Genomic DNA, 16532 nt, shown 5'->3' on the forward strand with positions numbered 1-16532 from the left:
AGGATATGTCAGTAGAGATGCAATGGCAGACATTTAAGGAGATATTTCAGAATACTAAGAAGATACATTCTAGCATGAAAGACTCAAAGGAAAGTATGCATCATCCATGGCTAAATAAAGAAGTTAAAGATAGCATCAAATTGAAAGAAAAAAATGTATGACTTTGCAAAGATGAGTTGCAGGCTAAAAGATTATTCTGAATATATAGAGCAACAAAGAATGACTGAAAGATCAATATGCATGGAGAAATTAGAGTATGAGAGAAAGCTAGCTAGAAATATAAAAACAGAGTTTCTACCAGTATTCAAAAAGGAAAAGAGTAAGTTAGAGTGGGTGTTCGTCCTCTAGAGAGTAAGTCGAGGGAACGAATAATGGAAATTAAGTAAATGGCGGATGAACTGAACAGGAGAAAATCCCAAACAGACCTTCTGTTTCAAATTTCCAGCACCTGCAATATTTTGCTTTTACCTTTCTCTCAGACATCTTCCGTAAAGGTTCACCTCCATGGTTTCAAACTCTCCTTTCGATGTTCCTCTCCCCTGGGTCAACATGTGCATTCAAGCTGTCCTCCACGCACTCTCTCTCATTGACTCAGCTGTCAACAGTACATCACCGCTTCACATGCCTAAAGCAAAGAGTTATACACCTTCAGTCATCTCTTTTGAACTTCTTGCTTCTTGCAAACTGTTCTCACTTTAAATCTGCTTTCTGCAGCTTTTGTCTCTTTAAATCTGAAGCTTGGAGCCTTTCTCTCTGCCCCTCACTCTTAACTTCACTTAACAGAACCTTTTTCAGGTTTCTGTCCTTCCTTTGACTAGAAGGTCTGCTTGCAATTTTCTCTTGTTTCACTCTCCTGGATTCTGGGGTCTTTTCTTTAGCTTTGGACTTGCTATCTGTCCCTTTTGCTCCAGTCTCTCCTGGCAGCTCCTTTCAAAACCAACCAAACTCAAGCAGCTTCCAAAATCAAACTGCTGTTTCTCTTCTGTGTGTATATGTCTGTGAGAGGGACCTGCCTCTCTGGGCCCCTGTTGCTAACTGCACTGCTTTTCCCACTCTTGTTTGCTTAACTTAGCTTACAGTTGTAAAACTCTCATTAGAAATGCAAACATCTTTTAAAGTGAAACTAAAACTCATTTTGACCTTTCTTAAAACACAGATACAGAAATATAAATCAAACCTAAACTTTAAAGCTAAAGCTCATTCCTAACACCTACAAATACCAATATAACTTAAACTGTCTCTATTTCCTAACACTACATTGCTTGCTAATTCCTCAAAGTACTCCAAGAAATTAGCCAAACATGATTTCCCTTTCACAAAACCACATTGACTGCCTTTTACATTGAGATTTTCCAAGTCCCTCGCTATAACCTCCTTAATAAGGGGGGACATCGGCGTATTGCTAATGTCACTGGAGTAGTAATCCAGAGACCCAAACTCATGCTCTGGAGACTATTAATGCCCTCTGAAATAGCTGAGCAAACCACTCAGCTCAAGGGGCAATTAGAGATGGGCAACAAATGCTGGCCTTGCCAGCGATGCCCACATCCCATTGCAGAATCAGAAAAAAAATAGATTCCAGCAATTTTCCTATGACAGATGTTAAACTAGCTAGCCTATAGATTCATGCTTCTGTCTCCCTACTTTCTTGAATAGAGGAATCACTTTCACTATTTTCCAATCTGATGGGACTTTCCCAGAATCTAGGGAATTTTGGAAAATTAAAACCAATGCATCAACTAGCTCAGCAGCCACTTCTTTGGAGACCATAAGATGAAGTCCATCAGGACCGGGGGACATGTCAGCTTTTAGGAGTAATAATCTTCTCAGTACCCTTTCCCTGGTGATTGTACTTGTTTTACTTTCTTCTCTCTCTTTTACCTCTTGATTCACAATTATTTCTGGGATGTTATTTACAATAAATCACAATAATATTATGAAAATGTCAAGGGAAAATGTTACTTGTGTCATGAAAATATAATAATTTCCATAATATTATTGTGATTTATTGTAAAAGTAGGTTAATAGTGGGGTTTGGATGAGTTTCTTTGTGTGGATGTGCGTGTGTGGTGGACTTAATTGAATTGGAGACAGCTAGTCTGGAGCTTATGTGTGATCAGAAGGGAAGCTAGGTTTGAAATGCTAAGTATGTGAACATGGCTTAAGTTTTAGAATGAGATGTGAGGAACATTTGCATTCTTAGATAAACCAGTGTAGTTTGAATTTCAAAGAGATAATGAGATATTACACCCAGCCATATGAAGCTAAGTCCAACAGTATGTTTATTTTTCCCAAAGGTTACTGATAATATGGAAGATTTATATTATGTAAAAAGTAAAGTTGTAAAGACATATTGGAACAATGGCATTTACATTAAAAAGGGAGAAACATTATAAAGGAGCTGAGCTTATGTGTAAGGAGAAGGAATTCTAAGGTCTAACACAAGTTTGAAGAGCCTCCAGCCTCTGTACATCAAGTTGCTGTCTACAGGAACCGAAGCTAAGAAAACTCACTGGGAATATCACTGTCCAGGGTATTGTGTGCTTTGCCTGGGTCTGTTGAAATTTGTTTTCACTGTTGCCTTAATGGAGGTGTGACTGGGAGTCAGATTAATTAGGAGAGCTAGGAGTTATCATAGAAGTAATGTGCAAACCTATGTATGTGCTTAGAATCTTTTCTTCTATTAATAAATGTTTAATTTAGTTTTTGTAAAAAACCTCTAAATCCCGGTGGACTCATTACTACTGAATTCAAGGCATGCATCTCAAAATAAAATACAAATTGCAAAAACAGTTGTGGTTGCTGTTTCAAGTTTCCCCTCTGGGATTTGAGCAACTCAGCATTTACCATCTGCCAAAACACTTATCAGCTCAAGCCTGAATGTTGTCCATATGAACATGGATTGCTTCAGTATCTGTGGAATCATGGATGGTGCTGAACGCTATGCAATCATCAGCGAACATCCCCACTTCTAATTTTATGTTGGAGGTCACCGATGAAGCAGGAACTCCTGGAACTGAGATGATTGGCCCAATACTCCGACCAGCGGATAGTTGTCCTCGATTCTCAATGCAGTTTTGCTAGGGCTCCTTAATGCCACATTCGGCCAAATGCTGCCTTGATGTCAAAGGCTGTCACTCTCACCTTATCTCTGAAATTCAATTTTTAAAATTCATTCATGGGGACATCACTGGCTAGGCCCATTTATTGCTTATCCCTAATTACTCTAGTTCAGGGGGCATTTAAGAGTCATTCTGGAGTCACATGTAGGCCAAACAGAAGGAACCCTTCCCTAAAGGACATTGGTGAACCAGATGGGTTTTTACAACAATCAGCAATGATTTCATGGTCATCACCAGACTTATAATGAATTCAAATTTCACCATCTGCCATGGTGGGATTCAAACCCAGGTCCCCAGAGCATTACCCTGGGTCTCTGGAATACTGGTTAGTGACAATACCACTATGCCACCACCTCCCCTTTTGTCCATGTTTGCACCAAGGCTGGAGCTGGATGGTCCCGGCAGAACCTGGCATTGGTAAGGTTTCATCACTTTTTAATCCTGTTCATTACACTGCTGATGACTGACAGTAGGCTGACGGGAAATTTGATGGGTAAGTGTCAGTGTTGTAGCTTTACCGGAGCAGCTTGGCTAGAGACGTGGCTAGTCGTGGCACGTAAGTCTTCAACATGACAGCTGGGATGTTATTGGGGCCCATAGCCTTTTGCTGTATCCAGCGCATGAAGTCATTTCTTGATATCACTTGGATTGAATTGCATTGGCTGAAGACTGGCTTCTGTAATGGTGGGGGCCTCACGAAGAGGCTGAGATGGATCATCCACTTGGCACCTCTGGCTGAAGATCGCTGCAAACACTTCACAGTTGTTTTTTGCACTGAAGTGCTGGGTTGAGGATCTGGTAGTGGATGTTCATGGCATCTCCTCCTCCTGTTAGTTGTTCATTCGTCCACCAGCATTCATGACTGGATGTGATTAGAGTGCAGAGTTTTGATCTGATTCATTGGTTGTTGGTTTACATAGCTCCATCTACTGCATGCTGTTTCCACTGTTCAGCATGCATGTAGTCCTGTGTAATGGTTTCACCAGGTTGGCACCTCATTGTTAGTTATCCTGGCATGCTCTCTTACCAGAGTTGGTTCCTTGGCTTGATGGTAGTGGCAGAGTGGAGGGATATGTTGGGCTATGAAGTTACAAATTTTGGTGGGTGGTAATTTAGCAGGTGATTTCCTTGACCGTATTTGACCTGGTGGCATGAGACTTTATCGGATCTGAAGTCGATGTTGAAGACTCCAAGGCCACTCTCTCCTGACTGTATATCACTCTGCCACTATCTCTAATGGTGGGACAGGACATACCCAAGGATGGTGGTGGAGGAGTCTAGGACATTACCTGAAAAGGTATGACTGTAGGACTGAACAGCATGCCAATTCAAAGGGCAGTTAAGAGTCAACTACATTGCTGAGGGTCTGGAGTCACATGTAGACCAGACCAGGTAAGGATGGCAGATTTCCCTCCCTAAAGGGCATTAGTGAATCAGATGAGATTTTACAACAATTGAGTCGTTTCATGGTCACCATTAGGGAGACTAGCTTTTTATCCCAGGTTTATTTAATTAAATGAATGTAAATTCCCCAGCTGCTCTGTTGGGATTTGAATTCCTGTCATGTCTCACTGCAGGAGCTGCTGTCTGTTTTTGCTTAATTTTATCTCTGGGAAAACTGCCTATTAAATCCTCATCTGCCTCGGCTGAACCTGAAACTTAAGTGGGATAATCTGGAATTGGGAACCCGAATGTAAATAGATCCGCCCTTCAATTTCTTTTACAGGAGATTTGGTTATAAGTTTGAAATATTGAATCGTTAAAACTACCATCTCAGGGTTAACAAAGGGTTAACAGTTGGTTTATCACATTTACTGAGCTTAACTGTAGCATGCCTGTTTGAAGAGAGTGCACCAATGTATGCAAGTGATTAGGAAGGTAAATGGAATATTGTCAATGCAAGTAGAATGAAATATAAAAATAGGGATGTTTTGCTACAGGGCCTTGGTGAGACACATCTAGAGTTCTGTGTACAGTTTTGGTCTCTTTATTTATGAAAGGACATAATTACATTAGGAGTGCAGAGAAGGTTCACTGAACTGGTTCATTGGATGAAGATGTTGTCTTATGAGGAAAGGCTGGCACTGTATCCATTGGAGTTTGTAAGAACGAGGCGGATTTATTGAAACAAGACCCTGAGGGGACTTGACAGGGTGGATGCTGAAAGGATGTTTACTCTCATGGGAGTGACTAGACTTAAGGGACAGTTTAAAAATAAGGGGCCTCCCACTAAAGATGGAGGTGAGCAGTAAAGCTTTCCCTCAAAATGGTCAGTAGTCTGTGAAGCTCGCTTTCCCAGAGGGTGGTAGAGGCTGGGTCATTGAACATTTCTAAGGCTCAGTTGGATAGATTCTTGACTGAAAAGGGACTCAAAGGGTATAGGGGGTAGGGAGGAGAGGCCACAAGCATATCAGCCATGATCTTATAAAATGGCAGAGCAGGCTCGAGGGGCAGAATGGCCTACTGCCTCTATTTCATATGTTCGTATGTACAGGAGTCTGAATAAGGGTCAGGGTAACTGCTGACCAGATAGAGACTGGCCTGCGACAGCTATCCAGGTGGTTACTTTCTAAAGGGCATCAATATCTGTTCCTCAATGAGTTAAAGGAAACATTCCAGGATTGAGACCGTGTGGAGGAATGGAATGCAATTACCCACAGACTATTGAAGCTTTTGTCCTAAAAGCTCTGATTTGGAGTTTGGATGCTGAAAGGTTACATGTCGCCTTTCCATCCAGAAATGATAGAACTTGACAGCCTGAGAAACACAGCCCTGGCTGTCAGATCCCACTCTTGTGTTCAGCCATGATATGAGGAACTACACTCAGATGATTGATGGTCATAAAAATGACGCTGCAAAGAAAAATGGCCATTCAGCCCATCATAACTATGCTGGCTTTGAAAGAGGCCGTGCAGGTACAATGCTATGGGGTCTGACCTTCCGTCAACACTTTGCCCTAGTAGTTATTCTTCACATATAATTTTACAACTGTTTGCATCAGTGCATTTCAGGACAATAGGGATTGTTAGTCAAAAAAAACCCGAGATTTATTTCTTTTATATTCATTCATGGGACACAGATGTTGCTGGCAAGGCCAACAGATCAAACAGGTAATTCTAACATACATTTAGTGCAGAACATTATTGACTTCCAATATTGCAAAAAAAAGTTTGTGGAATAAAAGGATTGTGCCAAGGACTCCTAATTGATCTTTTCTGAAACGATGGCCAATAGTTATGGTGGCAGTCTCTGTTGTCATTGGCTTTGAGGAAAGGGACAAATTTAAATTTAAGTGTTGCGTTTAAAGTTTAATTTAAATAGTGTTGTAAACGGAATTGGTTTTTGGTTGAACACCTTAATAGAATCACAGCACAGTAAGAGGCTATTTGGCCCACTGAGTCTGTGCTGGCTCTGAAAGCTTTATCCAATTAGTCCTCTCCTGCACTAATGTCCTCTGGCTATCACCCTGTCAGTGAAAACTTATTTGCTCTTATCAAACTGCTGGTAATTTTGAATACCTATTAAATCTCCCTTCAATCTTCTCTGGTCTATGAAAAAAAAAACTTCTCTCTGGTCCCTCTTGATAAACTTAAGCCCCTTATCTCGTTACCATGCTGGTAAATCTCCTCTGCACCCTCTATACAACGCCAATAAAATCCTTCCTAAAATGTGGTGCCCAGAATTGGACAGGATATTCCAACTGAGGCCCGACCAGCGATTTATAACATTTTCGTACAACTCCCTTGCTTGTATACTCTCTGCCTCTATTTAGAAGGATCCTGTTGGTGTACGTGAACAAACAAGGAACATCACACTCTCCCAATTCTGAAGAGGAGTTATATTGGACTTGAAACCGTACCTCTGTTTTTGCCTCCACAGATGCTACCAGACCCACTGGATTTTTTCCAGCATTTTTCTGTTTTTACTTCAGATTTCCAGCATCTGCAGTATTTTGCCTTTATTACAACGCTCTCTTCCTCTTTCTGCAACCCCCCTCCAATGAATTGCTTGCCGAGTCTGGGAATGCGTTGCATCCTGGATGGCAGGAACATTGCAATGCTTCATTGCCAGCCTGGTGCCCACAAGCTTATAGTGACAATAACCAGAAATTGACCATAAGAAGAGTTTTGTATTTTAATTCGCCTTCAGCTGTGGAGGTACAAATTTTGCAATTTATTCACTTTCCCCTAAAAAAAAAGTCGGTAGTTTTTTTTTAAAATCCAAATACAATTGTTGACCAGCTATTTTAACTGTTGTTAGGATTAACATTTTAGTTTTAAAACATTTTTGAACTATATTATTGCCCTTTACTTACATGGCAAAAAAATACAATCAGAAAATCTGCCCTAAACTGGGGCACTCTCATTCTCACGAGCCCCCTCTCCAGGTCCCCCAAATAAGAGACTCAAAAAGCAGCTGAGAATCAGTTATCCACTCAGTACAAAAAGAGGTTTTACTTAACATCGTAATCTTGCAAACACGCGTCGACACAAAACGTGACGTACACTATATGAAAACAGCACTATATTAAGCATCGCGCATCCCAACTTTATACTGAGCAATTTAAGTGGTAGCTGTCAGTACAGGACACATTTTACACCCCCCCCCCCAACAGTTTTGTTACATATAAACCAGGTTAGGCAGCTGTCTATTTTGTTTTCTTCCAAACGTTAATTATTAAGCTTCCATTAATCAGGTCAACCACTGTCGCGTCACGATGAGATGCAGTCTTCGTTAGTTAGAAACACTTGCCAATTCTTGAGGCCCGTCTGCAACAAATAGTAAATTAGGTGTTAACCATTTTTTTTCTTTTAAAATATGGAAGGACACTGCATTAGCTAGTCACTTGGAAGCTGACCTGGATTTTTTTTTTTAAAAAAGGGTCATAAATTCACCGTTGGACTGGCAGCAATCATGCCTTTTCCCTGGAGATCACCTGACCAGCATGGGTACTGGTGGTGGTGGTGGGGGGAAGGAGAGCTGTTTGCTTGTTTGCACTGCAATTATTTTAATGAGGGAAAAAAAACCTGGCTTAAAGACAAAGGCGAGTGATTTACTGGAAATCACATGACAAGGATGAGCTTTAAGTTTTGGACTTGAATTTGGTTGGGACTGAATTGAGAAAATGAAAAGCTGCCCAGCTTGCACTCTCTTTGCCTTGCCTGAAACTGTATAATTTGGCAGCATCCAGCTAAGAATCCTCATCTCAGTGGAACTTGTCTGTCTTTGGAACCTTGAGAGACTGGGATGAGAAGCATTGATCCAAATTTATTTTCCTCCATGCCAAGGCTCTGCTGGCGAGAACCTCTAAGTCGCTACTGGAACTAACGATATATCTTCACACGAGGGAGCTTCAGATCCTGTGATCTTTATCCTTTTACTTTGTTAAAGTCTATTCTCCAAAGCCTATCTCTGCAGAATCTGTTTGTCCTTTGTTTTGTGTGCACGTGCAAGCGCTGGGGAATTTAAAAAGGGATAGATAGTTAGTTAGGGATAGATAGATAGTTATCCAGATTAGCTTCCAGGTTACAATTGCATGTTAACCAGTTCTTGTATCTTGCTATAAAAAAGTTTTGTTTCATAATAAATCAACCATTCCGAGTTTATTGAAAACAGCCTGGTTAAAATCTCATTTATTCTGGGTCTAACAGTAAAATTGGCCATTTTGGTGAGTGAATTAAACTTTTAAACCAATGGTGCGAGCTGCCGAGTAAGGGCTAGATAAACTGCACACTCCTCCCATCCTGGTTGTAACATAGATTAAAAAAAACATATTTAATAAGCAAGTTTATTTCTTTGAAAATAGGTTTGTTGGTCATCTTTCCTTCCAGCTCAGCACCCTCCCTTCTGGGTGGGTGGTGGGGCGGGTGGGGGATGGAGCGCTGAATTTACATGTCGCCAGGTACATCAACCAAATACCTGTTTCACCAACTGGGTCCAAGTAACTCAACACTAATCCAACTGCCATACAGGCTTTTTGCTTCAGCAGCACCTCCTAAACCTAGAACTTCTGTTGCCTAAAAGTACAAGGGAGCAGGTTTTTAAAAAATTCTTTCATGAGGTGCGAGTGTCGCTGGCAAGGCCAGCATTTGTTGCCTATCCCTAATTGCCCTTGAACTGAGTGTCTTGCTAGGCCATTTCTGGGGCAGTTAAGAGTCAACCCCATTGCTGTGGGTCTGGAGTCACATGTAGGCCAGACCGGGTAAGGATAGCAGATTCCTTCCCTGAAGGGCATGAGTGAACCAGATGAGGTCTTTTTTTAATGACAATTGATGATAGATGTCACGTCACCATTATTGAAGCTAGCTTCATAATTCTGGATTTATTAACTGAATTCAAATTCTACCAGCTGCCTTAGGGAATTTGAACCCATATGCCCCCCCAGTGCATGAGCCTCAGTCTCTGGATTACCACTCCAGTGACGTTAACACTATTTCATGGATCTTATGGGAATGCCATCACTTCCAAGCCCCCCCAATTCACATAACTAGAATGATGTCACCATTCCTTGGGTTGCTGGGTCAGAGTCCTGTACCCACATGGATTGCAGTAGATCAAGTCAGCAACTCATCATATTCAAGGGCAATCAAGCATAGTCAATAAATAAACCCTGAACTTGCCAGCGACACCCACATCCTGAGAATTGATTTAAATTAAAGAAAATTTTAAAAACCCTATAGCGTCAAAGACTGGCTTGATTCTGTCCTTATCCAATGTCCACACGATTGCACTGTCCAACTGGTGGGGGTCTTTGGAGAAAGGAAAGGGATCGCTGGACGCCCTGTTATTTCCTATCCTGAGCTCAAGGACCTGAAGGCTATACATAATATGCTCCAAAGCTATCACGGATGAAATTAACTAACGCAGATGATCATCGCATGTGATTTGATATTGGGTCCACAAATAGTATAGAGATGGCTGAGAGGTCAGAAGAGATTGCAGAGAAGGTATCTTGTTACATTTTTGGGCTCTTTTATTCCCAAAATGTTTTCGTTCTTTATCTCTAGAAGCCAAGCCTTGCTCTCTATGTCCTTGACAGTAATGGCTCTTCTACAAGAGTCTGATAACATGACCTGAATAAGAAATATAAATCTTTCCTTTAGATTGCTTTGCTACTACAGTCTGCTTTCTGCTTCCACAGGATTCATGTACTTTCCAGGATGGACAAAATGGCACAACAAAAGTCCAACAAAACTATTGAACACTAAATAAACAGCAATAAATTAACTCAAATAAGGAAAATGGCTCACAACTTATAAGTTTAATGAAATTGTTCATCTCTAATATTTTCCAGGTCTGGCGAAAGATCTCCTACCTGAAGGGTTAACTCAGTTTCCCTCTTTACAGGTGCTCCCTGAACTGAATGCTTCCAAAATGTTCCAGTTTTTACTTCAGACTTTCAGCACCAGCAACCGTGATACTTTTTTTTCCCAGAAGAAACTATCCAGAGTGGAGTATTTGTTCAGGGGCCAGCCCCTCGAGTACGAGTGGTTTATCAATGCAAAGCATCAGCCAGCCACTTGATGGTTGTCTAGTCAGGATTACCCTACTCTACTGGGGATTATCCTGTAGGCTTAATAAAAGCTAAGTGGAATGGATTCCAACACCCATTGATCAGGTCTATCCTCCTCCAGCTCCCATTAATGAATTGGGCTGGCTGATAAATTAACAGTACCCTAGAGGACTGCTGATTCTGTCTGGCTGTGGTGCCAGATTTGGAATTTTGCCGCACAACTACACAAGTTGGTTCTGGGTTTCCATAATTAGCATGTCATCTTTGGAAAACCAACTGGGTCCCCCAATGGAGAAATCCATTCTGCCCACCTCCTGCCAGTGATACAGAGCCACAGAACACAGATCAACCTTCTCAATGAACTAGCTACAAATGACATAAATAACTGAGTTAAGGGGAGGGAATTAAGAAAATTAAACCAATTGTCTGTCAAAGAAGCTTTTTACCACTGTAATCCTGGTGGAATTTGACTGCTTGCATATCAGGTGAGGACAAAGTCGGGTTGAAGTGGATACACACTGGAACTGAATGAGCTGCAAATGTCTTTGGACTGAGTTTTCAATGCAGAGCAGTCTGTGTGTCGAATGGAGCTGGGGCAGGCAGGAAAGTGGCGTCGAGGCCACAATCGGATCAGCCAAGATCTTATTGACTGGCGGAGCAAGGCTCAAGGGGCCAAATGGCCTACTCCTATTCATATTTATATTATGTTCATTCGTAGCACCCCCACTGCAGCTTTGTCGCAATCAACAAACTCTGTAAAACCAGGGATTCAACAAGGGACTTTCAGATTTGTGTGGCCTCAGCCTCGTAACTCTTTCATCAAATGAGCCATCAACCCCCCCTCTATCATCTTTACATCATCTCTTTCCCAGATTAGCTGGTTTTGTTTGGTTTCAGCTCAGGCAGGCTTCGAAATGGATATTTTTATTGCAGAAATACAACTATGCAATTAAGAAGAGATTAATATATTACTAAAACTACTGAACACAAAGCACAATCTTTTATATCAATGTTCAAGAAGTAAGTGCTTCATCCGATATCACCCTATGATTCCCTTTCCTTCTCTGTTAGGTTTATTGTTATGTGTTTAATTGCTGTTGGAACCCCATGTAACGACGATTTCTCTGTTCATCTCATCTTCTCTCCTATTAAACTTCGGGGGTGTCCTGCATTGTCCCTTCAGCTAGATTTTCCACTTTAAAACACATTTTTAACACTGCATTTATAGCACTGAAGCATGACCGAGGATCAAAAAATGAAAGTTTACTCCGGGCTATATCATGATTGGAGCTCTACAGTTTTGAGTTGCTCAATCGCAAAGGCTTCCAGGCTCCGAGTTGGCAGCTTAATCATTAATGCAGTCCAGGGTGACTAGATAACTCAACCCCACTAACTCATTTGGGGATTTGTTCTTAGTCTCTTTATTCTTTCATGGGATGTGGACATCCCTGCAAGGCCAGCATTTGTTGCCCAATCCGTAATTGCCCTTTAATTGATTGGCTTACTAGGCTATTTCAGAAGGCAGTTTGCGATGGATCTGGAGTCACAGGTAGGCCAGACCAGGTAAGGATGGCAGATTTCCTTCCCTAAAGGGGCATTAATGAGCCAGGTGGGTTTTTTTATGCCAATCAATGGTAGTTTCACAGCCACCCATTGCCGAGACCAACATTTATTTCCAAATTTGATAACTGAGTTTAAATTCATGGTCAGATTAGAACCCATGCCCCTGGATAATTAACCTGGGCCTCTGGATTATTGGTCCAGTGACATTACCACTACACCACCATCTTCCCTTGACAGACAAGGATGGGATAAGTAGTAGCAATCCAGGCAATGTGGTTTACTGGCAGGATCTACAGTGGATGCTGGAAATCTGAAACATAAACAGAAAATGCTGGAAAGACTCAGCAGGTTTGACAGCATCTGTGGGGAGAGAAACATAGTTGATGTTTTGAGTCCGTATAACCCCTTCTTCAGTGCTCATCTGAGTTTTCCCAGCATTTTCCGTTTTTGTCTACAGAAAATTGTTTAATTTGTTGCAGCATTTTGAACACCCACCCAGTACTTCAAGCAAAATTAAAGGAGGATTTTTCTGGTGCCAAAATGGATTAACCCATAGACTGTCGGCAGTTTCAGGGAATCTCTCTCCCAGACTGGCTGGTTTAGTGTGGTTTCAGCTCAGGCAGACTTTGAAATGGATATTTTTATTGCAGAAATACAACTATGCAATCAGGAATGGATTGATTAACATATTATTAAAACTGAACACAAAATACAATTTTTTAATATTAAAGTTCAAGAATTAAGTACTTAATCTGTCATCACCCTATGATTCCCTTTCCTTCTTTTATGGATTTATTGTTAAAGGTACTTAATTATTAACAGAAGTGAAGCACACGTAATGGGTCGTGATGGACTCCTGTTCTTATGACCCTATTCTTCCACTTCACTCTGTTAACTTTTAATATATTCCACCCAGTGACACATCAAACTTAGTCAATGAGTAGCTGATTTGTAAAGGGCAGGAAGGTCCAGACTTCAAACTTTAGTCTGTGCTGAGTTAGCAGAGTAGATATTCAACATGACAACACTGAACGTGGCCACAACAGCACTCACAGTAAAACAATCTGCCAAAACTCTCCTGTAGCTAACGACCACGAGGGTGAGATATCAGATGCTGTACTGGCAGGCGTGAAACTACCAGATCCAGGGCTCAGTGCCTTCACAGGGGAATTGCTGAGTGAACAAATTGTTCAACTTTCCTTTTATTTGTTTGCCTCTCAACCCGCACTGCCTCTTGAGACAATGACCTGCATTTGTTTAGTGCCTTTTGTGGTAAAACATCCCAAAGGTGCCGCACAGGAATGCAATCAGGCAGAATATGACACAGAGTCACAAAGAGGTGTAAGAGGAGTGGTGGCCAAGCTTGGTCAAAGAGGTCGATTTTGAGGAGCATTTTAAAAGAGGAGAGGGAGGTACAGAGGCAGAGAGGTTTAGGGAAAGAATTCCAGAGCTGAGAGGCCCAAGGAGTTGAAGGCACAGCTGGCAATGGAGAACCCATGAAAATCAAGTATTTGCATTGATCCAGAATTGGAGGAATGCTTGGATAGCGGAGGGTTGCAGAGATTAGAGATAGGGAGGCTCAACGTCATGGATGGATTTGAACACAAGGATAAGAATTTTTAAAATCCCACTCCAAGGCTTGAGTACAAAAGTTAAGGCTGTCACTCCAGTACAGTACTGAGGGAATGCTGCAATGTTGGAGGTGCCTTTTGGATGAGATGTTAGACCGAGGCCCCATTTGCCTGCTTGGATGGATGATACCATGGCACTATTTCAAAGAAGCACAGGGAAGATCTCCATGGTGCCCTGGCTAATATTTATCCCTCAATCAACATCACACAAAAACATTATCTGGATTTAATCACATTATTGTTTTTGGGAGTTTGCTGTGCACATATGGCTGCCATGTTCCCTACAGTACAACAACTACACTTCATTCTTTGTGAAGCTCTGAGAGACATCCTGTGGTTGTGAAAAGCGCTATATAAATGCGCATCTTTTTTCTTTCTGTATCCCCGTGTTCTTTTTCGAATGTTTGTCTGATTTCTCTTTAATCATTGTTCTAGTCCATGCCTCAATACCTATCCTATGGCAACTGTGATATAATAACAACTTGAGGCGAGCAATACATTTTATGTTGATTTTGCTGGAAGTTCAGCACCCATGTCACTCATTAAACCCTGCTCTGGTACAATTAGAAATAGTTAAGAACAAGATGAAAATCAGGTACAAAAGGTTTAGTCTGGGCGGTGGAGACTGGGTTGAGGTTGGCATCACTCAAGTGCTGTTTTGATGCCTTGCAGCCTCTTTCTAAAGCAATATCATTATTCTTTTTCAAAATGTGTTCCAGATTTTTTCGAATGATTTGGTAGGGCACAGGTCACAGAGTTTATGCACACAAATACACAGCTGTGATGTGACTAGTGATAACACATTGCACATTTGGAAAAAAAAAAAGAATGTTTACTGGTTGCCACAGTGACTTTGCAGCAGACACAGACCAGGAGGATTCCAGCTTCTGCTCGGGCCTGTATGTGGAGTTAGCTGTTACAGGACAATGGGGTACCACAATTAGGCCTGGCATCTCTGAAGTAGAGGTGTGGGTTGGTGGGGATGAAACAGATTCCTATTCCTGATCACGTGTTTACGGACTGGCTTCTCCTCGAAGTTCACGAGTGTAAGCGGTAAGTGAGAAATGAATCAGCCTTGGCTGTGAATTACCTACTCGATCCATCCTGGGAAAACACCCCAATGTTTGCCATTAAGGCTTGCTCGTGAGCAGTGACCGCTGGTGTGAGGTACTGGAGGGGAGGAGGTTCTCAAGCAGCTCTTTTCCATCAAGGAATTATTCCTACATAATTGGGTGGGGGCTGGGATGGGGTGGGGTGAGGGGGTGGGAGAAAACTAAAAATAAGGGTTTGCCTAGAAAAAAACTTTTGAAGAAGATGGTGCCCCCTCAATAAGAGTTATCTAAACCTTTAAGTGGAGGATATTGAACATTTTGGACAGACTGAGAATCAGCAATCGAATCAGGAGGTTGGGTTAGAAAGGACCCAGACTTCCCTCCTGGCCCCTTGATTAGGTTACTGGTTTACTTCCAGACACTTGACTGCTCCATTCTCTTTGAGATGTTTATTCCACTTTGGGGCTGTTTTCAATGCTAACCACGCAGCGTCTGTTTAACATTAAGCAGGTTACCTGCAACACCATCACTGCAAGGCAGCAAAGCAACACGTTTTCCATGATTGCTCACTTGAGAGGCAATGGTTTAATAATGTCTTGTGAAAATGATAGCACAGCAGCATATCAAAGACAAGTGTTCTTACAGATAACACCAAGGGGGTGAGATCTCCAGGATTGGTTCTGATTGCCTGAGGGAGTCAGAGAGGAATTTTTCAGAGGACTTTTTCCCCTGTGTTTTCTCTCTATTTGGTCTCTCCAACATGGCTGGAGGATGGACAGGCTTTTTTTAAAAAAAAAACTTTTCCCAGCAAATTCCAGCTAATAAAAAAAAAATAAAAATCTCATTGGAAAGCCTTCCCTTACATTCCCTCCACAGGTCACATTATAGAACCCCAAAAACATTGTGTTAAGATGACACTTTAAATCAGTTTTTACCAGTGATCAACGTCAGCATCGTCAAACTGTCCGGCCTCTACTGGAGCAGCATCCACCTCCATCCCATCTGCAAAGAGAAGTTACAATTGGATCCCAAAGCACTGCAGGACTGCAGAGGTAGTATATTAACTATGGTAACAATGCCACACTGCCAAGCGATGCTGTCAGTCGGACAGTAGACCAAGGCCCTGTCTGACTATGAGGACTCAGTTCCACTTTCCTAGCCTGCATTTATCTTCCAATCAAAACCTAAACAGATTAGCTGGTAATTTAACTTCATGCTGTTTGTAGGTCATGCAGTGCACAAATTGGTTGCCAGATTAACAATTTATATTCCTATCATACCTTTAACATAATAAAACATCCCAAGAACTCCAGAGCTTAGGGTCTAAACAACTGAAGGGCACAGTCACTAAAGTGATTAAAATTGGTGATGCTCAACAGTCCAGAATTAGAGGAGTGCAAATGTCTGGGACAGTTGCGGAGTTGGAGATTAGAGACAGGGACCATGAGGAATTTGAAAACAAGGGTGAAAATTTTAAAATCAAGATGCGACTTGACCAGGAGTCAATGCAGGTCAGTGAGCACAGGGATGATAGGGGAATGGGACTTCATGTGGGTTAAAGATCAGGCAGAGTTTTGGATGACTTCAAGTTTATGGAGGGTGGAAAGTGGAAGGCAAGCCAGAAGTACATTTGAATAGAGAGGGTTAGAGG

General features: G+C 41.7%; 1 protein-coding gene across 2 annotated transcripts in view; it reads right to left on the reverse strand.

Annotated features, from left to right (window-relative positions):
• Window positions 1–7243: 7243 nt before the first annotated feature.
• Window positions 7244–16532, reverse strand: part of clns1a (chloride channel, nucleotide-sensitive, 1A) — a 41076-nt gene continuing 31787 nt past the window's right edge. The window contains exons 7-8 of one of the 2 annotated variants that reach the window (XM_041200024.1): window positions 15817–15883; window positions 7244–7891 (exon numbers count right to left, since the gene is read on the reverse strand). In XM_041200024.1, the coding sequence (XP_041055958.1) occupies window position 7891; window positions 15817–15883 (68 nt within the window). In that variant the 3' untranslated portion in view covers window positions 7244–7890. Of the gene's footprint in view, window positions 7892–15812; window positions 15884–16532 lie in introns of those variants that run through there. The other variant, XM_041200025.1, reaches the window with a different exon arrangement.

Source organism: Carcharodon carcharias, chromosome 11, assembly GCF_017639515.1.
Source record: "Carcharodon carcharias isolate sCarCar2 chromosome 11, sCarCar2.pri, whole genome shotgun sequence".
NCBI classification, from domain to species: Eukaryota; Metazoa; Chordata; class Chondrichthyes; order Lamniformes; family Lamnidae; genus Carcharodon; species Carcharodon carcharias.